This window comes from Loxodonta africana, chromosome 2, assembly GCF_030014295.1.
Source record: "Loxodonta africana isolate mLoxAfr1 chromosome 2, mLoxAfr1.hap2, whole genome shotgun sequence".
In the NCBI taxonomy this organism is placed as follows: Eukaryota; Metazoa; Chordata; class Mammalia; order Proboscidea; family Elephantidae; genus Loxodonta; species Loxodonta africana.
This window is the reverse complement of record NC_087343.1, coordinates 86,415,446-86,440,023: the sequence shown is the minus strand read 5'-3', so window position 1 is coordinate 86,440,023 and position 24,578 is coordinate 86,415,446. Positions and strand designations below refer to the sequence as shown.

The following is a 24,578-nucleotide window of genomic DNA, read 5'->3' as shown; positions in this document are numbered from 1 at the left end:
AACTACTAACATACCCTTTGCAATTCCTACTTTGTCTATATAAATTAGTGAATCTTAACAGTTTTGAAGTCATGGGGTCCTTTGAGAACTGATGAAGCTATGAGACTATGGATCCTTTTTCCCAGAAAAATGTCCATCTGCTCATTTTCTAAGCTTTCTTAATCATTTTGTGTAGCCAGCCATTCTTGTGGGCCTTAAACCCAGCAGATGCTTGATCATTTTATCCTAAACTCTTTGGAGCTGGGCTTCGTAATCTGTGCTCCAGGGTTAGGAATTTAGGATTATAATAATGGTTGCCTTTTTATGTTGACCAGGAAAGCTATTGCTGGTGCTGGTCCAGATAATTAGAATAATGTGTGTCCTTCAACACCTTACTAGGTGGTTATTGGGTCAAACTCATGGTCCTTGTTACATTGAACAGTTGAAGTCTTTACGAACTTTTTTCTCTTGCATTTTTTATGTAATATTTGAAAATGAAATTACCTTGTTTAAGCCTGTTCACGAAGTATTTATAAAGTGCAAAGCTACTCTACTCTTAAGGACTCAGTCGTAGGAGAGAGAATTAAAAGTGTTATAACAATGTAGAACAGAATTCAAATTCATGTAAAAAGACCAGACTTAATGGTCTGACAGAGATTGGAGGAACTCCCGAAACTATAGCCCCCAGATGCTCTGTTAACGCAGAACTGAAACCATTCCCGAAGCCCACTTCTCAGAGAAAGATTATACAGGCCTATAAAACAAAAATAATACACATGAGGAATGTGCTTCTTAGTTCAGTCAAATATACCACACCAAGTGGGCAGCTCCTGTCCAAAAACAGGATGAGAAGACAGGAAGGAACAGGAACTGGACGAATGGACACAAGGAACCTGGGGTAGTGAGGGGGAGCATAGTGTCACATTGTGGGGATGGCAGCCAATGTCACAAAACAATATGTGTATAAATTTTTGAATGAGAAATTAACTTGAGCTGTAAACTTTCACCTAAAGCATGATTTAAAAAAAAGAAAAAAAAGTGTTATAATGATATGTACTGGTTATAATAGCACACAATACACTCTCAGATTGTAAGAGTTAGGAAAGGATTCATAGAGAAAGTAGAGTTGAGCTGAAAGTTAGTGAGAGAAAGGTATTTTGGGCGAGGAATTGTTAGTATGATGGCTCAAAAGGGATTACTGTGTTTAAGAAATGACAGGAAGTTTGGGCCCGTTGACCTCTAAGTGTAGTACCTGAAAGTGATAGAAGATAAGGTTAGAGACACAAGCAATGGTCAGATATGAAGTCTTGGAGTACATCAAGGATTTTGGACTACAATTCCAAGATTTTACAATGTGTGTGGAATGATTAGATTTGTGTTTTTAGATGTTTACTTGGCATCAGTGTAGAGATGGATTGAACAGGGTTGAGAGCAGAGGTAAAGATTAGTTAACAAGGCAATTGTAATTGTCCAGTGAAAGGTGATTAGATGATGGATTCTAGATAGTGAAGAATGTGTCGAATAGTTTGGTGATAGAGGTGAAGGAGAAGCCTCCCACGTTTTAGATTTGGATGATGGAAAGAATAATGATGCCATTGACCAAGTAAGGAAATACAGAAAGAGCAGCAGGTTTTGGAGAAAAGACAATGAACTTAGCATGAGGAAGTTAAATTTTTAGATGACTGAGTGATGTTTGAGGAACCCTGGTGGTACAGTGGTTAAGCACTGGGCTGCTGGTTAACTGCCGGTTCCAGCCTAGCCACTCCATGGGAGAAAGATGGTGGCAATCTGCTCCCTAAAGATTTACAGCCTTGGAAACCTGATGGGGCAGTTCTGCGCTGTCTTACAGGGTCCCAATGAGTGGGAATTGATTGGACTGTGGGGAGTTTTTTGGGTGCAACATTCAGATAAAAATGTCCATTCACAGAGATCTGGGTCCGTAATGGTTTGTGACTTAACAGCATGGGTCATACTGTAGGTTAAGAGTGTTCATAGGTGAAACTGTGCAGTATAGTTAGCGCAGGGCCTGGGGTTGAAGCCCTGGAGAAAGTCAACAGTTAAGTGTGGGCAGATGAAGAGGAATCCTCCAAGAAGTTATTCGAGAGGAGGGAGGACAATCAGGAGAGAATAACGATTGAGAATCAGGAAAGGCGTTCAAAGGAGAGAACATTCAACAGTCAAGTTCAAGTTTCTCAGTAAATGTAAGTTAAAAAAAAAAAAAAAATTCCGAAGATTGCCCTTAATTTGGAAGTAAGAAAACTTAGGTGGTCTTGGGGAGAAGAGTTTTGGTGGAGTGGTATAAGTAAAATTTAGAAGGCTGCTGTAATAGTTTCATGATTCACAACAGAATAGGACCTAACACTTTTGTTTTTAAGCTAGAATAGACTTGAGCATATGTACAGGTTCAGGTCAACAGGGAGGGGTTGAAGATATGTGAGAGAGAGAAGGAGAGAGAAACAGATAATATTTCTTAAACATAGAGCTGAATTCAGTGTCCCACTATTAATATCATTACATAATTACATTTCTCTTTTTTGAGTATGGGGAGTGAAGTGGCTACTTCCAGATAATTGATATAAATGGGACTCAGAAAAACTGTCCCTTTTGAGTTCCATCTGTGTAGAGGCATCCATGGATCACCAGCACCGGTGTGTAGGGTGAGAGGGTGGTTGCTACAGGATACTCAGGAAATGAACTGGAATACATGGGTCAAAGGTACAGTAACATAGACATATCTTATTTGGGCTGAAGCTTAGCAACAATTGTGAGGATGGCGCAGGACCAGGCAGTATTTCGTTCTGTTGTGCATAGGGTCACTGTCAGTCGGAATCAACTCAATGGCACCTAACAACAACAATAACAGTCTTATCTGGGAGCCCTGTTGGTACAGTGGTTAAGAGCATGGTCTGTAGTTCAAACCCTCAGCTGATTCTTGGAAACCCTATGGGACAGTTCTACTCTGTCCTAGAGGGTCACTGTGAGTTGGAATCCACTCAGTGGCAATGGGTTTGGTTTGGTTTTATCTAATCTAGAACAGGTATCTACTAAGCTCATAGCTGATGCTGCTCAGACTACCAGAGCAGTATTAACCTGCCCATAAAAAAAAAAAAAAAAAATTTTTTTTTTAATCAGAATAAAGAGTCTTGAAATATAAACTCTAATACCATATTCCCATTAGAAGAAAATAAGGTAATAATTTAAAAATTCAAGCCCAACTGCCACTAATTAACTGTGTGACCTTTAACAAATTATTTAACCCCCCATGCCTCAGTTCCTTCATCTATAAAGTGGGGATAGTAATAAGAAGATTAAATGCTGAGTATACAGTTTTTTTTTATACAGTACTTACTGTGTGCTTGAATTTAGTGTATGTTCAATAAATGTGCAGATCATACTTTAAAATATGAAATTATTGCTAGAGTATGGTGAAAATTTTATGAGAGTGGGGCAAAATTTAATTCTTGCATTTTAAAAAGTATTAAATAATGCTAAGGAATAATACAAGTACGCATAGTCAAAGTTCCAAGGTGCAGATCAGGTACACGTACATTTCATGTAAAACCTGTTGTGGTCTATGAATGGATAGTTTTCTTCAGTAGGGATTATGAGTAATTAATATTCATCAATTTTATATTTTGGGGCCTTGAAAGAGAAGTGACTATTAGTTATTAAGAATTGAACTTTAACATGGCCTGCTCCTCAGGGGGAAAAAATGTTTCATACAAATGTTGTTTTTACATTTTTATTTTCAGGTAGTCTTAGATACGGCTGGTGGCATTAAGGTTATGTAATTATGTTAGCATCCCATCTTCTGGGGCACATCTGGCATGTTCATTCACCCTTGAAGCCTGCTCTGACAACCTTTTTCCTGCCTTCCCTTGAGATATTGATAGCTGGCTGAGTCATTTCTCCTCAAAGCCTCAGGAACAGAAGGGCAAACGGTGTTTGGGTGCGGATCCTCAGCTTGGGGACCCCTTGCTTTCCCTTGAGTTACGTGGAGAAGCACATAATAAATGATACAAGATCGTAGATTTTAATATTTTTCAAGTATTCTCTGGTTCTCTGTGCTTAGTCTTATCTTCTTCCTCTGTAAAATATACATTTTTCTCTTGTTTTCTGCTTAGGAATAAAGAGACCATGCAAATCCAAAGCATTATACATGATAATAAATTCACCACATTTTAAGGATAGTGCTTTGGTTTCAAGTTTAATACATGCAGTGGATGAGAGGAATTGAGATGCGCTTCAGTCACCAGCATCTCAGGTTGTAGAGAAAGGAAACCCGTGTCTTTAGAGGCCCCTAGTTTCCTGCCCTTGGTCCTGTGGAAAAGAAACCAGTTCAGTGAGTCATCAGAGGAACTTACTAAGGTGTTTCAATATAATCCCCCTAACTAAGGAGAAATCAAGTATTGCTGTGAGCCTCACTTGCTTAAAAGCCTAATTCTTTCTCTGGGAAATAAGTCCACACTTTCATATGGCAATTGTCACGTTGTCATAATATCAGCCAAAAGCATTTGCCAAGAGCATTTGTTAAATTTTAATAGGGTATGACATATAACTTCTACATAGAGCTACCTTTAAATGCTTTAGGAAATTGAGATGCAATTTTCATTTCCACTCATTACTAGTTTTGGATCCAGTCGTGTATGTCCCATAGTTAGATCTCAGGAATATCATATATAGAATTATAGTATTTTAGTAACTAGCTTTATTATCCCTAAGCTTGATCTTGTGAACTTTTGACCTCCCACTAAATCCATAAAAGTAAACTGGAAAACAGAAGTAGAACAATATTAATATTCTAAGGTAAACATTTAATTAAATTGTATGTTTAAATAATTATATGTAGTATTTCTTTAATAACTTTTAGGACCTCAACAATAGATTATCATTTTTTTCCCAGTTCATTTTGTGAGATAACCTTTTAAAAGTAATGCATTGGGATACTTTTCAGGAGAGGTTTTATAGTGCTTAATAGGAAATTAGAAAAATTAGGGAAGAAGAAGAGAAATTAAACTGTTTGTCATGATATTGAATATAATATTCTATGATTAACTGAATACAGTTTAAAGACTACCTTACAAATTTGGGCTTCAAGAGCTTTACAGTTCCTTACGAACATAAAAATAAGAGTAATTTTAATATACTGAAATTTATACCACTCAATCCATGTAAGAACTTCTACCTGTATCCTTGTATATCTGTGAGTCTTAGACTTTTTATCCTAGTGGGGCTGCAGGAAGGCCAAGTACAACTTTTAACTGCTTTCACCTTTGTAAAAAAATTAAAATTTACTTATATTATTTTGTCTGTATTGCTTTCTTCATCTTTCTTAATGATTGTAGAAATTTCAGAGGAAATGATGCCAGTACTCAATCTTTCATGTTTTTCACCTCTGAGAGTAATCTTCTCTTGCTGAATAGTGGCTTTAATTGTGTTGTAATGCCTACAGAAAACATTCTCCTAGCTGAGGAGAGACATCCAGACTAAATGAGTCGTTCAGTGCCAAAATAGTCAGGGTTTACTTTAGCAGATTTTATTGTACCATTGTTACCTGTGTCCTCAACACAATATCCTGCCTTAAAAATATATCTGTATTTTAAGGTTTTGTGCAAGCTGTTTATAGTGTTGATGATATTATTAATAAAATGCTTACTATATGTCAGGAACTGTGTGTGTTATATAATTCTGAACAACTTTATTTTGTAGAAAAGGAACTTGTGTTTCCTATTGGTTTAAGCAACTTGATCAAGAACTATCACAGATAGTAGAGCTGGCTTCTGTCTCAGATATGTCCTGCTTCAAAATCTATTCTCTTAACCACTTGGTGTATCCTACTTGGCTTAACCGCTTGGCTCTGCACTTACAGAGAGTAGGAAATGTGTTACAGTAAAGAATACTGTTGAGCATTGTAATTGCCTTGTTGATAGCCAGTACATTTAGCTGTTTGCTTTCCTGCTTTTTGAATCCTTTGTTCATGTGTATTGTTAGTTTGATGGGTGGAAGGATGACCAGAATCATATCTTTTATAAGAAGTTTAATTTTTCCCATAGCCACTTCACTTTTTTTTTTTTTTTTTTTTTGCCTTAGCTGCCTGTTATTCTTGAGTAGGAGGGAGGAAAAAAAAAAAAAAAAAACGAGAGAGATGTTAGAATGGATTTTTTTTTAATTACCTACCTGTTTTTACCTGTTTTAGTACTTGCAGGGGAAAACAAGAGGATATTTTAAGAAATATAATTGTTTAACCAATGTGGTTTAATGGTCAGGGGGATTGGCCTGGGAGTTTGACAGTAAAATTATCTTGAGAAAAATTGATGAACTTCTTTATTCCTCAGTGGTTAAATTTAAGATATTATTTAACATTTTTATTCTTCATGGAAAAATTTGAAAAGAATTTAATTACTTCAATCAAGTGTTTTAACTCATGTAAACAACCAGTTAAGAATAAGCATTTTTTAAATTACTGTTTTAAAATTATTTTCTTTTAGAAAAATTTTACTTTGCATTTCTGAAAGATGACCAAGTGGTACCCTATGAAGGGTCTTGCTCAAATTTAAATCTGTCAAAGAAATATTTGTCCCGAAGAAGAAAACGCACTTTGTTATAAAAAAAAAATAAATATATCTCTTCTGTTATTTTTGAAATTGTGATTTTTCATATTGGCACTATATGACTTTCCTAATATTACCATGATTACTTTTTTAGTGTATTTTGGGATCTCTACTGTGCAGCTCCTGAAAGACGGGAAACATGTGAACACTCAAGTGAAGCAAAAGCCTTCCATGATTATGTAAGTTACATATTATTTTACTAAGTTATATTATCAGTTTTCTTTTTAAACCACTGCTCCTGAAAATGCATTGGCCCACTCTTCTTCTCCTTTGGTACTTTAGATAATTGGTTTTTCTTTGTTTCTTGAAAAATAAAGTCATAACTTTAAAAGTAGAGTACAGATGGCCTTCTGAGTCTTGCTGAAGAAGCTTAGGATAAGAGAGTAGTCATAATTCCAAGATACTAATGGTATTTCTTAACTTTAAGCATACTTGATTTGTGAAATTTCAGATATATAAAAATTAAGTTCTTTGTTCTGCAAAAAAGACTCATCCTAAGATTTCTATAGATTATAAGCTCTCCTTTTGCTCATAAGATATATAGAAATACTCTATTTTCTTGTACAACTTTTTGGTTATATATCATCTTGCAAAATTATCCATGCCCCTGAATTCAGTTCCACAAATAAAATTTATTTTACTCTGAAATCACAAGCAGTGTTTTTACCTGGAATTAATTGTTTCCCAGATTTTTTTTCTGCTACAACTTAATATTGAATTGTTTTATTTAACTATTTCTGATTTCATTCATGTCCAAAATATTAGGAGAAGTAGCAATATATATGCTACTGAATTTATAGTGAAAAATAAAAACGGCGATTATAATTTTAGTTTTCTGGTGTGAATGGAAGATACACCTTAATTGTTCTCAAGTAAAGATGGAGCCAAAATATATTATCACTTTACTGTGATGGTAATGGAACCACAGTGTTACAAGGAGCTCTTTGAGAGCAGAGAATCATGTTGGTTCTTCCTCAGGTTCTGTCAAATAATAGATGTTCAATAAATATTAACAGAATGTAGTAGCCTGTTAGTTCGGATTCGTAAAGCCTAACTCAAATTGAAAATGTTTCAGATTGTTCAAGTAAAGTGACAGGTTTGAGTCATAATTTTGATACCGTGTATGTTTTTTCTATTCTTGCCTAAGAGAGTCTTTATAACATTTAGAAAGGGTTTTGCTAAAAGTTTACAGTAAGGAGATACTTTAAAAAAAGCATATGTAAGTACTAGTGATACTATATAAATAAAATAATAGATTTTATTTATACCAAATGCTGAGTTTTACGGGTAATCATCTACTATTTTAGGAAAATGCTTCTCTAGAAACTATCCCCCAGAGTGCTAGGTACTTCCTCTGCTCTGATTCTGCAGCGTCTTCTGCGTACCTCCTAATGTCCCTGATAGATTATTGTAATGGAATGTTTTCCCTAATAACTTGTGAGCTTCCTAAGAGAAGAGGCTTTGTCCTATATATCTTTTTCATCCTCTATGCCTAGGATAGTACCTGACATGAGATATTCAAATAGATGTTCAGTGTTTATATAAATGAATGATTGTATAAAATATCATCTAAATCTTTGTTGTTTCTTATTTTAACATAACAGGATATGTAGTTGCAGGAAGGCCATTTAATACAACTTTTATTTACTTTATATGTCAATACCAATTTAGATAAGATGGTAACTTGTAAATACATAACAAGTTGAGTTAAAACAGGTATCAGAAGGCTTTATATCTTGGGGAATATTTAGTAACAAGATAGATACAGTTCCTACCGTCATGGGCTTACCATCTAGCAAAAGACAACTTTTTCTAAGAAGTTTGCAATATCAAAAAGTGAAATACATGTAGAAATACAGTATAGGCTTATACTGCTGGATCAGTCAAAATTTATAGATTTGTGAGAATCTAGAGGAAAATCAAAACGGATTGTTGTAACGAAGTACACATAACTTTCAATGCATGTTTAGATTTTGCCATATAGTAGGTACTTTGTAAATGTTCAACAATTCTCTTAGCCCATGTAATACAGAGTTCATAATAGGCTGGGAACAAATAAATAAAGTTACATTTTAAATCCAGTAAGATAATAGAAACTCTTATAGTATATATTAATTTCATCAATGTGTAGTCTATTGTTAATTTCAGCAGGTAGGGTCATTATGAGTTTTGTTTTTATCCTCATTCTAGTCTGCCCTGTTGTTTCTGTTCTTGATTTCACTTCTTTAGGATCCAGTTTTAATTCCTTTGTCCGTACATAAATCTTATGATTACCTTAAGTTCTTTCTAGCATTTGGTTTGTTTGCTTACTCTGTGTGTGTGTGTGTGTGTGTGTGTGTGTGTGTGTGTGTATAAACTGTGCTGATTTGCAGAAGTACGTTCACCCGCTTTACCTGTGGGGTACATGTGGCTCTATTCCCAACTTGTCATTTGGGTCCAGGATTGCTTCTGGGCGACTTCTAAGTACTGCTGATGACTATATCACCTAGTTTTCCCTATTTTTCTTGATTCTGAGATTTTCTGTAGGGCAATGTTATTTCAGTCATTCGATGAGAAACATGAATAAAGGAAGATAATCAAGGAAACTGTGAAGCACTTAATATTAGAAATGGAAAATTTATAATTTTAGAAGTCATGAAAAATAAGTTATTTTGGAGAGTTTTAAAATGTGAAGGAGAAATATATCAATATTCATAACAAAAACTTGTAGTGTCATATTTATATAGCCACTTTGCTTACTTTTTATATTTTATACAACTTCATATAAAATGATTATATTTTGGGCAATTTAGAAAAAATGAAGATCTGTGTCTTATGTTTATTTTTTTTCCCTATAATTTGAGGGGAACTAAAATCATCGACAAAACTCATCTTTCACTTATCCTAAACCACAGTTTTCAATTATTGTTGTGTTTTTTTTTTCTATTTTGTTTAGAGGTTTCTGTCTCTTTTTAAGATAAATAAGTGCCTCATAGTTTTCAGTACTGTATCTATATACTAAGAGGTTAAGCAATAGTTTCTTACCCAAGAAATAATGGATAGAGGTAGAATGATGTCACTTTGTATTTTGTACTAATAAGAATGGATTACCTAATATCAGACTTCAAGAAACATACATAAATTTGATTGCATATGTTTTGAATATTAAGTTGGCTTTCTTTTACATATATTTCACCAGAGTGGAAATATGAAATACAGGACTCGTGGGAGATCATTGGCTTCGTTATGGAAAGACTTCAGTGCTTAGATAACAGATGGCAAAATTTTAAAACTGTTAAGGAGATGGTGAATTCTTCTTTTCAGTGGTTTCAGGCCGAGTTCTCTAGACCCTTGGGATATAGTGGAAGGTCACAGATGATGCTTAAGAGTATGAGAACAGCAGATACCCAAGTAGAGAAGCTCTTGGCCTTCTGTTTTAACAAAACGGCTCACTTCTCTCCACCCCACAATTCATCTTATTTTCTCTTTCTAATTAAATGGCATCTCCATAAAACCAGCTATTCATGCCACAAAGGAATCTTCTTTTTAATCCCCTTTATTATTTTTCTCCTTCACCTCCAGCTGGTCATCAAAACTTGTCAATTCCATCACCTACACATTTCTTAAACATGTCTTCTCCTCTCTAACCCCAGTGCATATGCCTTAGCTCAGGCCCTTATCTTGTTCCATTCTTACAACAGCATTATAACAGCTATCTATGGGTCTGTCTACTCCCCCTCCTCTCGTCAGAGTCCAGCAATTCTCTTTCAAGGGTTTTTGCTAAAATCTTTAAATAAGAAGCTGTTTTTGTTTGTTTTATAAAATCTTTTATATATTTATAGAGTATGATTCCAAAACACCCAAAAAGCTTAAAATAAATGTGGAAACTACTTGTGTGGGCTGGCCTAGTCATTTTATTGGTAGGAAGCTTGGTACTCAGAGAAGTAAATGATGTACCATTGTTTAAAAATTGAGCATGATTTATCTAGGAAAATTCAGGTTTACCAAATTTTCATTGAGTACTCTTTTGACTGTACTGGATGAAACTTCTGTCTGCAATGGAGAGTCATTTTTTGAATAGAATAGTAAATCATATTTTAGGACAATTAATCTGAAGCACTGTGTGAGAGGAACTGAAGAAAGGAAAGGACTGAATGCAAAGACTGCACGGAGGCTATCCTGATAGCCTTGGTATGAACTAAGAAACATTGAACTAGAGTGGGGACAACTGAAATAGAAAATAAAGGCTGAAAATGAAATTGTCTAGTTGTAAAGATTCAGAAAGGGCGAAAAATTAAAAATAGTTTGTAGTTAACATGACTGATGAACTGAGACTTGTGAACCATTAGCTAGATTCTTAAATTTGGAAGGAAGCACGTAGAGAAAGTAGGTTAAGCTATAAAAATCCATTGCCATCAGGTCAATTCTAACTCACAGTGACCCTATAGGGCACAGCAGAACTGCCCCATAGAGTTTCCAAGGAGCAGTTGGTAGATTTGAACTGCTGACCTTTTGGTTAGCAGCTAAGTTCTTAACCAATAAGCCACTATGGCTCCAGTTTAAGCTATAGGAGTGGGTTAAATTAATGAGGGAGTAAGGGTAAAATATAAGAATTGAGGCTTGGGGAAAGAAAAGCTTGGGAAAAAATACTGACATTTAGAAAGTGATAAAAGGGAAGGCACTAGCATTATAAGAGACAGGAAAAGAAATACAACACAATGTAAGGTAAGTAAATACCACTCCAGTTAGTGTAACTAGTATGTTCTATAACTGACTTACCATAACTGGTATGTTCTGTAACCTGGTAAATTTCCCAAATCTCTTCACTATTTTAGAATGCTCCCAACTTGAGCTCTGTATCCCAGGGCAACCAAACAAATGTGTTTGGTGTTAACTTACTATCTTGAGTTCCTAAGATACTCAAAAGCCGTTTATGGTAGTTGAAGCAAGACTTGAGACTTAAACTATGTCAATGCCTGAATGATTTTTATAGGCTACAATTTCATTTTAAAAAGCAATTGTGTATAGGAGGCAAAATAGATTCAAATGTAGGAGGAAAACTAAATGGACTTAAATCCATTTCTTCTAGAAGTTTTTGAAACTTGGGATTAACAGGTAGGAAAACCTCAACATATTAGCCCTTTCTTCATTGCAACTTTGTTGTAGCAAGCATGGATCGTAGTGCCTGTCAAGTAAAAAGCAGTGTAAAAATTCTCATCTTGGGGAGTTAAAGGTAAGCATATTTAAGGATTATGAAAACATATGATACTCACTTTGATAGTTTACTGGTTTGTACTTAATCAGTACTAGTAGATACTTGATGAAAGAATAGATAGATAAAGAAAGAATGTACGTTCTTTAGGACATGGTATGTCTAAACTGAGTGCCCCTACTTCCATGGGAACATTGTACCACTCTTATGAGATCCATTCACTATCCCTTTTTACTTTCCTTTTATTATTACCTTAGCCTGCTTTTCACTTTATCTTATCCCTTTCTTCATCATTTCCTTTCCTTTACCAGCCCTAAGATAGGTAAGACATAACCAAAAAGAGGACATAAAGAAAATTATTTCAGAGCTGAGATTATGTTATAATTTTTATTATGGACAAAAGCTCAAATACATAAAGGAAATGGAAAATGTTTAGATATCACAAAATGACTTCTGTCATCTTTACAATAAAAAAAAATACGATAGCATGCCTTAATTTAATGTATGTTTTAGAAATGATGGGGATATCTTCCATATGCCGATCTCTTCATCACCATTCTCCATGTATACCAAACTCCCTTCTTTCCTCTTTTGTCTAACCTGAAATATCCTTTTGAAGGAACATTTGGAGCTTCCTGTAACTTAAATCGTGGATTTATTCCATCACAGGCTGCCTACCTATACTGCCTTCGTATCTTTTCCTGACCATGAATATAACCTTTGATCTTTCTATTTTTCTTTGTCATTTTCCCCTCCCATAGAACCTACTATCTTTACTATCATTATGTGGATGATTTTACTTTGTCACTACAGAGGCATACAGGAGGTAACAAAACAAACACTGGAAAAGTTAGAGAATTAGGAATATCAAGTTTTTACGTTTGAATTGTAAGTGAAAAATACCAATTTTTTACTTCAAGTCTGAATTCCTGATTACTTGATTGATCAATTGGAGGATGTCTTAGCCTGGGTTCTCTACAGAAGCAAAGCCAGTGACGTGTACACACACACACGCACGAAGATTTATATCAAGGAAATGGCTCATGCAGTTATAGAGGCTGGAAAGTCACAAGTTCGTGGGTCAGGCATCAGGCTGGAGGCTTCTTCTGACTCATGTAGCTGTAGGAGCTGTCAAATCCAAGATTGGCAGGTTAGACGGCAGGCTGCTGGCTTATGGGCTGGGGAGGCTGATGAATCCAGGATTGGCAGGTAAAATGACAAGCCCCTGGCTCAAGTCCCAAGAACCAGAGTTCAGATGATGAGCTAAATGCAGGATCCAGAGCAGAGCAAAAGCCAGCAAGCTTTGCCAGAAAGTCCATATATATTGGATGCAGGCCATACCCTCAAGGAAGCTCCCTTTCAACTGATTGGCTGCTCATAGCAAATCTCATCATGGAGGAGATAACATTATATCAGATCTCATCATGGAAATGATTACATCATTACACAGCTCTCAAACTATATCATAACTGCCAAACCACTGAAAAACATGGTGCAGCCAAGTTGACATACGACCTTAACCATCACAGAGGAGGCATGTGGAGACAGTGGAATGGGTGAAGCATTGTAAGTCTCATGATTTTTATTTTTGAATCAGTCTTAAAACATACCTATTTTTGTCTCTAAATTCAAGTTCCTGATTATTTACTCATATGTTTATTTAATGGAGGGGCTTTGTGGGGATAGTGGGGGTGGTTAGGGAATTGTAAGTCTCATATGATTTTTGTCTGGAAATCAATCTCACCTAACTCCTATCTTGATTGGAGAAGAGATCAAGCTTCTTAGAGTTCAGAGGAAGATAGAGTTGAGGTGGCACCACTGCTAGGTCCTGGAGAACTTGTGGTGCCCTTGAAAACCTCTCACTTTTCTAAATGGTCTCTCTAAAAGGCCACAAAGAATAAGGAAGGTATTTCTATAGTTGAACCTCAAAGATTCTTTTCCTGACTGTTCAACTGCCTTTTACTATTGTTTTCCATCAGCTTGTCCACTTATTAGTCTTTTCAGGCTAATTCTACCTTTGACAGAATCTAGGCTTTTGTGTTCTTAATGATTGTTTGGGCTTAGTTTCTTCAGTGCCAATGAGGTTTTAATAGCATGTGTTCCTTAGAGAAGCCTTCTGCCTTATATTACTAGTTTTCTTCATCTGCTTTTAGCTGGCTCCCATGTTTTCCTATTTCAAAACAGTCCAACAGGTTTGGTTCATTGTCTTAGTCAGGGTTCTCTAGATAAAAAGAACTAATAAAAAATCTCTTTCTGTAGATGATAGATGTTGATCAATCGGCTGATCGATTTTTGATGAATTGGTTCACATGTTTGGGGTGTCCAGCAAGTCCTTAATCTGTAAGGCGACAGGCTAGAGATTCTAGCAGTCTTGTATCCCAAAATCAGTAGGTCACAAAATTGGCAGGTGGCAATGGGAGATATAGAGTAATTCTGACAGAATACTCCCTCAGGAAGTTTCCCTTTTTGCTCTTAAGGCATTCAACCGATTGGATGAGGTCCATCCACTTTATGGAGGGTAATCTGCTTTACTGAAGGCCAGCTGATTTATGTAAATACTTCATAACAACATCTAGATGAGTGTTTGGCCAAACAACTGGACACCATAGCCTAGCATAGTTGACACATAAAATTAACCATCACAGTCATGTACTGAATTCCTATTTCTGTGAGATCCTCATTTGCAGAACAAAAATGATGAGTGGTGTTGCTCAGGTGGCCTACCTGCTCTGGTTAGTTGTCCACATCCTCTCTGATTCAACTCTCAGCCTTCTTTCCTGAATTTAAATTCTATTAAAACAGTAATAAACTTCAACAATTTACACAGAGGGGAAAAGATAGGCTTTCCTCTTATAGTCTCCCTTCTTTGCCTTTGCAAGTGCTTTCTGTCATTTGAGATACGAATCAAGTTCTGCCTCTTTAGTGAGGACTTTCTGACTACTCCAACCTTAGTGAATTACCTACTTTATGAATTAAGAGTGTGAGGTTGGCTGTCAGTGCTCTACCTGATTTGGACTCCTCCTTTTTTGTAAACTTGCACATAAAGTAATAGCAAGACTGAATGGAAAACAAATGAGGTACGCTATAAATAAGGCCTATGATTTTATTACATGTGTAAGCTGAAGTGAGAGAATTTATTGTTACTTAATAAAGAATTCATTATAAAGGTAGCACATTCATCTGAAGTACCCAGGGTAATTTGTTTTTGTTTTCTGTAATTGCATTGATTTAATGCTTTGAAAATAGATATGATTCAAATATTTTAAAATAACTTTAGAGGACATATAAAACAAAATTGGAGGTCTATGATGATGATTCTATTCCTGAATAACTGGGTGTTTTGGATGCATGAGAGGCAGATAAGTCTTGAGTTCACAGGTCTTCAGATTGCAAGGAATTGTACTCATGGTGGAGTACCCAAGGGCCTCATTTTCATCTCGACCTGATTTAGATGATATGATGCTGGACCTTGGACTAATGCTGTAATTAGGAAGAGACTTTGGGGGGACTGAGCCTGGGGAGAATTATGGAGGAGGGGGTGAGTTTATCTTGTATTTGGATGGATGTGAATTGGCTTTTTTTAAATTAAGTTTTTATTTTGAGATAATTGTAGATACATATAAAGTTGTAAGAAATAATACCCTTTACCAGGTTTCTCCTAAGGCAACATATTACAAAACTCTAGTACAATAACTACGGTAGGATTTTGACTTTGATGTAATCTATTTTTTATTCAGATTTTTCCAGTTTTACTCATTTGTGTGTGCGTGTTTATTTTGTGCTATTTCATCACATGTGTAGGTTCCTATATCCTCCATCACAGTTAAGGTGTGGAATAACAAAGATCCCTCCTGTTGCCCTTTTTTAGCCATATCCATCTCCCTCCAAGCCCTCCCTCCCTGTTCCCAACCCCTGCCAGACTGAGTTTTTACTGTAGCAGTAGTTCATATTATAAATGCAGATACACTTTGGGAAAAAAATGAATATACGTTACAATTAGGATCGTTTCATTAATTAAGACTATGAAAGTTACTAACAAAGGCCTCAGTTTGGAGATATATAATGGTTGACTTTTCCAAACTCAGAATTTACCTGTTAATAAAATAAACAACTATTGTATTGGTAAAGACTAATTTAACTTAACTATTTTTCCCTGCTCTCCAGGAATAGTTTAAAACACTGATACAAATCATTCATGTGCATGCGGCCAAGATGGACTTAGGTAATAGTGTAATTCTTTTGGTTTTGCGTAAGAAAATGTATACCCTAAAGATGAGGTTTTTATTCACTACTGTTTAGTACATTCAGTCAAAGGTAACCAAGTGTGAAAAGTTAAAAGGGAAGCATTCTTAAAGGAAAGAATTGCCTTTCTGTGCTACTTTAGTATGCGTTCTAGTTTACTGTTTTGTTACTGTGGTGAGAAAAATAGGCAAAAAAAAAAAAAAAAAAAAGCCAGGAATTTAGTGTTTTCTTTTAGATAGTTTTTCTTTTTGAAATTTTTGATGACCAAATTATTTCTGGTTTCTCCCTCCCTTCTTCCTGTTCCTCTCATGTGCTCATTTGTTCCTGACAGTCCTTTCCTGTGATTCTGTGTTATTCCTCACATTGCCAGAATTGTTATGCAGCATTGATGGGAGCTTTATTTCCTAAATTGTATGAAGGTCTTTAACTTTGTAATACTTCAGTGCATTGTTTGCGTTATTTGTGATCCACAGATTGAAGTATCTAAAAACCACTATCTATTAAGTGGGATTTACCTTATTCCTAGCATCTAATCTATACCTTCTGTTATTTTAAGAAAAGGCAGTTAGACCATCTCAAGCCCCCTTTCCTCTTTTTAATTGTGTTCTTTCTTTAATTAAAAATACGTACATTTATCGACCTTGCCAGGCACAAGCCTGCGTGCTAAAGAGAAAAATGATACAGCGTCCCAGCTCTCAATGAGCTTCCTTCTAATAGGGGAGACAAGTTAACATGTAATTACGATACACTATACTCTGACAGAAAAATAAACACAGGATATTATGGAAGCATTTGGAGCATTGGGCTTTAAACTTAGCCTGCAGTTGTGAGGGACAGTTTTCAGGGGGTTTAGAATTTGTTAAGCTTCTTCATAAGTGCGGTATAGTGGTTAAGAGCTATGGCTTCTAACCAAAAGGTCGGCAGTTCGAATTCACCAGGTGCTCCTTGGAAACCCTACAGACCAGGTCTGCTCTGTCCTATAGGGCCGCTATGAGTAGTTGGAATCAACTCAGTGGCAATGGGTTTGGTTTTTTTGGTTTATTTATTTATTTAAGTGTAGAAAATTGAGGTTATATTTTTCTCTACATTTCCACAACACCTACTGTTGTGTCCAGAGCAAGTTCTCTTTCTCTTTCTCATGTCAATAGACTGTAACTACTACTGTCTGCTATTTTTAAGTAAATTATGTTGAGTATCTCTGTGATCTCTTCCTAGAAGAAAGAAAATAAGACTTGTAACATTTTGCAAAATCCCTGTGAAAAGGTCTTCGTGGTCTAAAAATTATGCTTATTTGCTTTTTGTAAAAACACATTTTAATTTAAAAAAGGGGAAAAGTACTAGAAACTTGTTCCTCTAAATCCTGAAGAAGGTAAGAAAGATGTAATTGGGTTCACTGTTGGACATTTTGGCAAGGATGTGAGGGGATTGTTATTGGCTAACAGTATCTGGTCTTGGAAAAAGAGGTTGGGCATTCTTCATCTTTCTCTCCTCAGAATAGTCCCATTGGCAGAGGCTAAACTTCAGGTATCAAGCACTCCTTTACAAAGCATCCCCAAATGCTGGTCCAGCTGTGGGGTACTGGATCTTTAGATGATTTAAGATCAGTTCTCTCAGGAGAATAAGAGTAGTGATGGTAAAAGCAGTTATTGTTTGACACTACATGTCAGATTTATTTGTACTTTAGGTGGGGGAGGGATTATAATTTTTATGATATGGAATCAAAGTAGGGTCTGATCTAAAGGGAAGCATCTCTAATTTTGGTAAGTCATGAAGTAATACAGAAATTAGACTAAGTATGATATACTTGAGAGATTTCATGTGGCTTGATACAGCTAGAATAAAAAGTATGAGGGAGAATGCTAAGAGATGAGATTGGAAGTAGTAGCCAGGGCCAGATCAGAAAGGATTTTGAAAATCTCATTTAGAAGTTTTGAATTTTCCTGAGGGCAAATTGGAGCTGATGATTTTGACTTTACAGAGGGAGTAATATGATCACATTTGTATTTTTCTAAAAAGTCCATTCAGGCATCAATATAGAGGATGGGTTGGAGGAAGCAAAATTAGAGAGGTAGACATGTAGATTTAACCCATATTTTTACACAGATAACATGCACCTTCTACATTTGTTTGCCCACTGCATCCTCCCCCCACCCTGTGAGGTATTTTTCATAAGTGCTGCTATGCCAATATTTTACCTGTTGTAAAAAAATTAGCATAATGTGCTTACAAAAATACCTTGTGGGGGAGAGGACACGGTTGGAAAACAAACAGAAAGTGTGGGTTATTTGTGTAAAAATACAGTACCGTGGCTGCATAACAAATTACCCCAAAATGGTGTAAAACAATAATTTATTATGAGTTGAGAATGTTTTTCCCTTTTCAATATTTTAAAAGTAAAATGTCTCCTGTACAGCAAATTTTATGACAAGAAGTCTCTTATAATTCCTATCATTGTTCTTCTGTATGTAATACGTCTTTTCGTTTTCTGGATGCCTTCATAACGTCCTTTTTGTCTTGAGAATGTGAGATGTCTAGTTGTGGTTTTTTTTTTTTTTCTTTTGTACTTTGATCCTGCTTGATATTTTCTGAGCTTGCTGGATCTGTGGTATGTTGTTTCATTAATTTAGGAAAATTCTCAGCTATTATCTCTTCAAGTATTTTTTCTGCCTGTTTCTCTCTTGCTTCTGGTGTTTTATATATATTAGACTGTTTGATATTATCCAAAAGTTTGTGGATGATCTATTCTTTTTCTCTCTCACTTTTTTTTCTTTATGTTTCAGTTTGAGTAATTTTTATTGACGAGTTTTCAGATTTACTGATGCTTTCTTCAGTGTGTTGAGCTTACTGATGAGTTTATCAAAGGCAGTCTTCAGCTCCGTTACTGTTTTTTATTACTAGCATTTCAATTTTATTTTCTTTCATAGTTTCCATCTCTCTGATGAAATTTCCCGTCTGTTCATGTTTGTGTCCATCTTTTCCACTAGATCCTTAAACATATTAGTCATAAAAAATAGATATTTTAAATTCCCTGTCAAATAATTCCAATAACTTTGTCATATCAGTTTCTCTTTATTTCTTTGTCTCTTGACAATGGGTCCCCCCCCCCCCGACCCCCAGTGCTTTTTTTGGTATGCCTTGTGAACAACAGAAAAAAAATTGAGGTAAGTTTTATTTATGCCTGAAAAATGACATGTCTTTTATTTATGTTTCTAGTCTAATGTGAGGGGTTGGCTATTAATCTAGTCTGGGGTTGAGCTAGGTTTGGATTTAGTTGTTGCTTTGGTATCAGTGCTCCACAGTCTTTACATTTCTCTAGTCTTACTTTGTGTTTATGATGGAAACTGGTTTGCTGGAATTCAGCATCTGGCCTCCCCTCACCGGTAAGTCTTTAGTTTGCTCCTGAGCCTTAGAGAGGACATCTTTCCACTGTCTTTTCTCTCCCCCAGCAGTTGTCTGTTATTACTTGTTACTTGATACTTACTAGTCTGGTAATGAGGGAAAAGAGGTGACATTCTGTTAATCTGGTTCAGCATCAGTCCTAGGCAGGGGTTGTTTCCAGAGTCCTAAGGGTATCTATCATATTCTTGGAAATCCTGCCCAGGGGTAGAGGATCTCAAATAGTCTTGACCCAGGACATTCCACCTTAGAGATGGAAGAGTTCTTTTCTGTGTTCGTTTTTTCCAACTGCAATGGGTCTTTCCTTGTTCACTGAAGGATACCAGTTTTTTTGCTCTTCTCTCAGTGGCTTATGGTTTTTTATTTCTTAGGGGAGAGAGGACTGGGTGGAGCTTTGTGCTTTTCTCACCTTAGCCATTTTCCTCTCCCCCAGGCCTGCTCCTTGAGGAAGCTCCAGTCTTACCCTCCCCCAGTTTTTCTTGTGAGCATCTTGTGAGGTACATGGAGGATGGCCTGAGAGTGGATGGGGATCCCCCTGGCGATTCTGGCTGTCAGGAATCTATATTGTTATGCTAGCTCACCCTCGGCCTTTAGCAATTTGTTAAAACTTTTAGCTACAGTCTTCTTACCAGCTTGTATTACATTTGCATCTGCTTCAGGTAATGGGTGCTCACATCTTGTTTCTTCTTGGAGTTGCCTGTTTTCACTTAGATCTGCTTTCTGATGGATACGTGAAACTTTGTGATTTTGTAGATTAAATGTTTTTTGTTGTAAATTCTGAAACGATGCTGATTCCAGCTTTCTGTATCTTACGTGGAGATCATCTGAGCAGGCTCCTCAATATATAATCACTCCTTTAAACCGTGTCTTTTATTATATTTACTGGGTTACACATTTCACCTGGCAGATCCACAATTCCCACTTTGGTTTACTTTCTGACACATTCTTTAAAAATATCTGACTAGAGCCTTGATACTTTTTCTCTGTAATACCCTTCTCCCCACCCCAGACATATCTCTAAGGTACTTATGAGATCACTATTGAATATATTAGTGGGGGAAGGAAATCCCATTTTTAGGGATTGGAAAAAGATATCTGAGTCCTGGTGTCAGCTCTTGCTGGTGTCAGGAATCAATCACTTATCTAGCTGAACCTTTCTCGTTTTACCTTTGAAAGGCTTTTTTTTAAAACTGTTGCTGAAAATATACACAGCAAAACATACACCAATTCAACAATTACTACATGTATAGTTCAGTGACATTCATTACATTTCTTCAAACTGTACAGACATTCTCACCCTCCTTTTCTGATTTTTCTTCCCCTATTGACATAAATTCACTTCCTCCTAAGTTTTCTGTCTCACCTTTTGAGTTGCTGTTATCAGTTTGAGCCCATATAGATAGTTCTTTAAAAAAGCACAATGCTCGTGGCAGACATTCTTTACTAGTTAACCTGGACTATTGTTTTGTTTAAAGAAGGCTTCGGGGATAATTTTAGTTTAAGGTTTCAGGAGACCCTGGTGGCGTAGTGGTTAAGTGCTATGGCTGCTAACCAAAAAGGTCAGCAGTTTGAATCCACCAGGCGCTCCTTGGAAACTCTATGGGGCAGTTCTACTCTGTCCTATAGGGCCACTATGAGTTGGAATCGACTTGACAGCAATGCATTTGGTGTTTTTTTTTTTTTAGGTTTAAGTTGTTTTGGGAGGTTATCAAACCTTACTGGCTCCAGAAAGTCTGGATTCCATGTGGATTGATATTCTGTTCCACATTTTTTTCTCCTTTTGATCAAGATGTTCTACAGAATCTTCGATTAAAACGTTCGGTAATGGTACCCAGACACCATCCAGTTATTCTGGCCTCACGACAATGGAGCCTGTTGTTCCTGGAGCAACCAGCCACAAATTCAATTTCCTCTTCCTATTCCTGACCCTTTTTCTTCCTTTTTTGCTCCAGGCGAATAGAGACCAACTGTTGTACTTTGGTTGACTGCTTACGAGCTTTTTAAGACCTTAAGGGGGAGGGGTGTGCTTAAGACCTTCATATCTCTCTTGTTATAAGACTCAAATGAGATATGTATAAATGATCTCTGAAAAAATGAAAAACTATATACAAATTTTGATTTTCCCTCTCTGTTTCACCCATGAATGAATTTATTTTTACCAAAATTAAGTGGACCAGCTATAATCTGACTTCCTGTTTTTGGTATATTTAAAGAACTTTTTATTATTGTTTTAAAGCCCCTTGGTGTAAGGGCTTGGATTGGTTTTGGTTTACCCAACTTCTGATTTGAACCTCTCATGCTCTATTTCATAGACTTCCCTGTTTTTCTTTTGTGGTCAGAATTTTCTTATCTCAAAATATGACTTTTCACCTTTAAAGATTTCTTTCACTTTATCAGTTTCCCGTGTAAGGCCTTTTTATTTGCTACTGTTTGGTTGATATATTTTGAACTCCTAATTTTTTTATCTGTGAGCAACATGTCTTTTTATTTTTAATAAGTATGTTGTAAAATTTCCAGACCTCTAGGATTTAAGTTTTTTTTTTTAACTTCATCTGAAAATAATGTCTCATTTACTCATAACTTTTTGAAAATTTGGTGACCACATAGCTGTTTTTTGAGAAAGTTGAGTCAGATCAGCAAGTATTTACTGAATACTCACTCAGTTGTGTTTAATATTCTTCTAATTCTTTTATGAGCTGCAAAGAAAGTTACCCTCAATAAATTTACAACCTGTTATAAAAGCGTTTTTGATAGAAAAGAAGATAGTGTGAACATCTCTTGAGTTATGAATACTTACACCTGACTGAATCATTTTAGATACATGAATGAATGCCCTACAAGGGAGTACGGAATGATGAAAAGAGCATATGCTTTGAAATCATAAAGACTACCTTCAGGTGCTCCTGCAATTTAGTAGTGATTTGGGGCAAGTTTGTGAGTTTGTTTCCTCATCTACGAAATAGGGAAAATACCTAATTAAGTCACTGTGAGGAGAAAAGAAAATAACGTGAATAGAGTACCTGGCACACACAATAGGATATCAATAATTGTTCCTTCATTAGGCCTTAGCAAACATTTTGCTCTGTACCAAGTACACAGGGCAAGTACACAGAATAACTGGATTCAGGATGTTTCTAAGAGGATTATGCACCGGATTTTCTTCCTTTCGTCTTTTAATGCTGCACCCTTTTCCCAACTCACATCTCATTCTATTTTTTTTTTTTTAGTTTCTTCAATTTTAAGCAGCATTATTTTTTCTCACATGTACACATTGGCCTACTATTTAATTTTTCTTTTCTCAATGTGGCCTAGTTATTATGGTACAATATTTTTCTTTTGCTTCCCTTGTTATGTACAAAGAACCTTAAATAACCCTAATTGGAGATGAGAAGAATAACAATACTAATTTACCTTTATTAAGGATGAAATAGTCATACTTTTAATGGAAACGAGACAAAATATAGCAACTACCTGTTGGGAGGGAGTCCCCCAGGTTCGATGACTTACCAGGAGGACTTAAAAGACTCAGCCTATAATCATACCTACTGCTATGATTTATTACAGCAAAAGAAGACAAAGCAGAATCAGAAATGAAGAAAGCTCATTGGGGGAAGTTTGGAGGAAACCAGGCACAAGCTTCCAAGAGTCCTGTCTCGGTAGAGGCACACAGGATGCCCTTAATTCCCCCAGCAACTAATTGTGACGAATGATATGAAATATTGTCTGCCAGGGAAGCTCATTAGAGACTTAGTGCCCAAAGTTTTTATTCTGGGCTGATCACATGGGTACTTTCTTCTTCCTAACACATACCAAAATTTCAGACTTTCAGATGCAAAGTAGGTGTTCAGCTTAAACCATAGTGTTTGTACAAACATTTTAGACCCTTATCATTTAGGGAATGGTGGGAACCTGTTCAAAATCCAAGTTCCCAGATGCCAGCCAAAGGCTAGCCTTGTAAGCAGGCCCTCCTGAGGATAACAGTATCATGCCTGCTGTGTTAACTGTTTTCTGCACTCTGCCTTTTAGACTATGAAGGTCCTTGCAGAAAGCATCCAGAAGCTCCATTCAGAATCAGTACAGAACTCTGGTATATTTCCTTGTGTTCTGCGGATTGAGCAAACACTGGCATTTGTAATAAGCTATTGTTATTCAATTTTATTTCCTTTTACTGATTATTATTTGTAGTAAGCTATTCTTAATCAATTTTATTTCCACCTAGTAATTATTATTATGAAATACTATTCCATTGCTCTTCACTTCAAATAGTATTTCTACTATTACGAGTTTAAAAGACTTTTTGTGAGATAGCCTGGAAATGTGACAACATTTTATATCTTGTTATGTAAAATTTTATTCCAGGTTTAAAACCACTGATTTGCAAGTAAAATTTTAGAATAAAACATAGATTTTGGATTTTCTTTATGCAGCATACAAAAAAGAAGAAATTAAAGTAGGCTGGATTCTTTGGGGAAGGCTTTAAGGAGGAGGCAGAAATTGAACTGAAGATGCATAGTGTAAGGAGAGTTAGAAAAGAAGGGTGAAAACAGGAAATAGCGTGACTAAGGGAGGATTGAATATGGGATAGGAGAGAAATAATTGTATATTATCACTCGGAAGCAAATGTAAACTCACAATCACTTTTTGTCCTAGTGCTGCTGAGACTCAGATGCCTGACCCATGTATTTTCTGCTTTTGTGGATTCTAAAGCTATTTTTAGGAAGACGACTTTTCTTATTGGCAACGAACAACAACAACATGGGATATAAGTGTTCTTTGTAAAAGTTTCTTTTTTATGCCTACTTGTTTTAAATTACTTACCTCACAGGACCGTTGTGAAAATTAAGATAATATATGTGAAAAAGTTATGTAGAAGTATTTATGGCCATCCTTTTTTAAGCCTGTCTCTGTCTAGTAAGTTAGATTAGGCATATACTTAACATATGTTTTTTATTATGTGTGGAATTTCCACACACAGCAATATTATGTATTTTCCTCAGTTTTCTCTTACCTGTTTTTCTACCACTTCACTGAATATTTTTGTAAGAAGGTCTCCCTGCTGCTAAACATTATAGTTCTCTCATAGTTTAGGCTCCTAGCATTTGTATGTGGGCTGGCTTTGGTTTTCTGTTCCATCACAACACATTGGTTACTTGTTTGGC

At 35.9% G+C, this 24,578-nt stretch overlaps 1 protein-coding gene across 8 annotated transcripts in view; it reads left to right on the top strand.

The window, feature by feature from the left end:
- The window catches only part of SSBP2 (single stranded DNA binding protein 2), a 300,768-nt gene that overhangs the window by 118,383 nt on the left and 157,807 nt on the right, over positions 1-24,578 (top strand). For all 8 annotated transcript variants that reach the window (XM_064273708.1, XM_064273715.1, XM_064273721.1 and 5 more), the window contains exon 4: positions 6,685-6,769. In XM_064273708.1, coding sequence (XP_064129778.1) covers positions 6,685-6,769 — 85 coding nt within the window. The remainder of the gene's footprint in view (positions 1-6,684; positions 6,770-24,578) is intronic.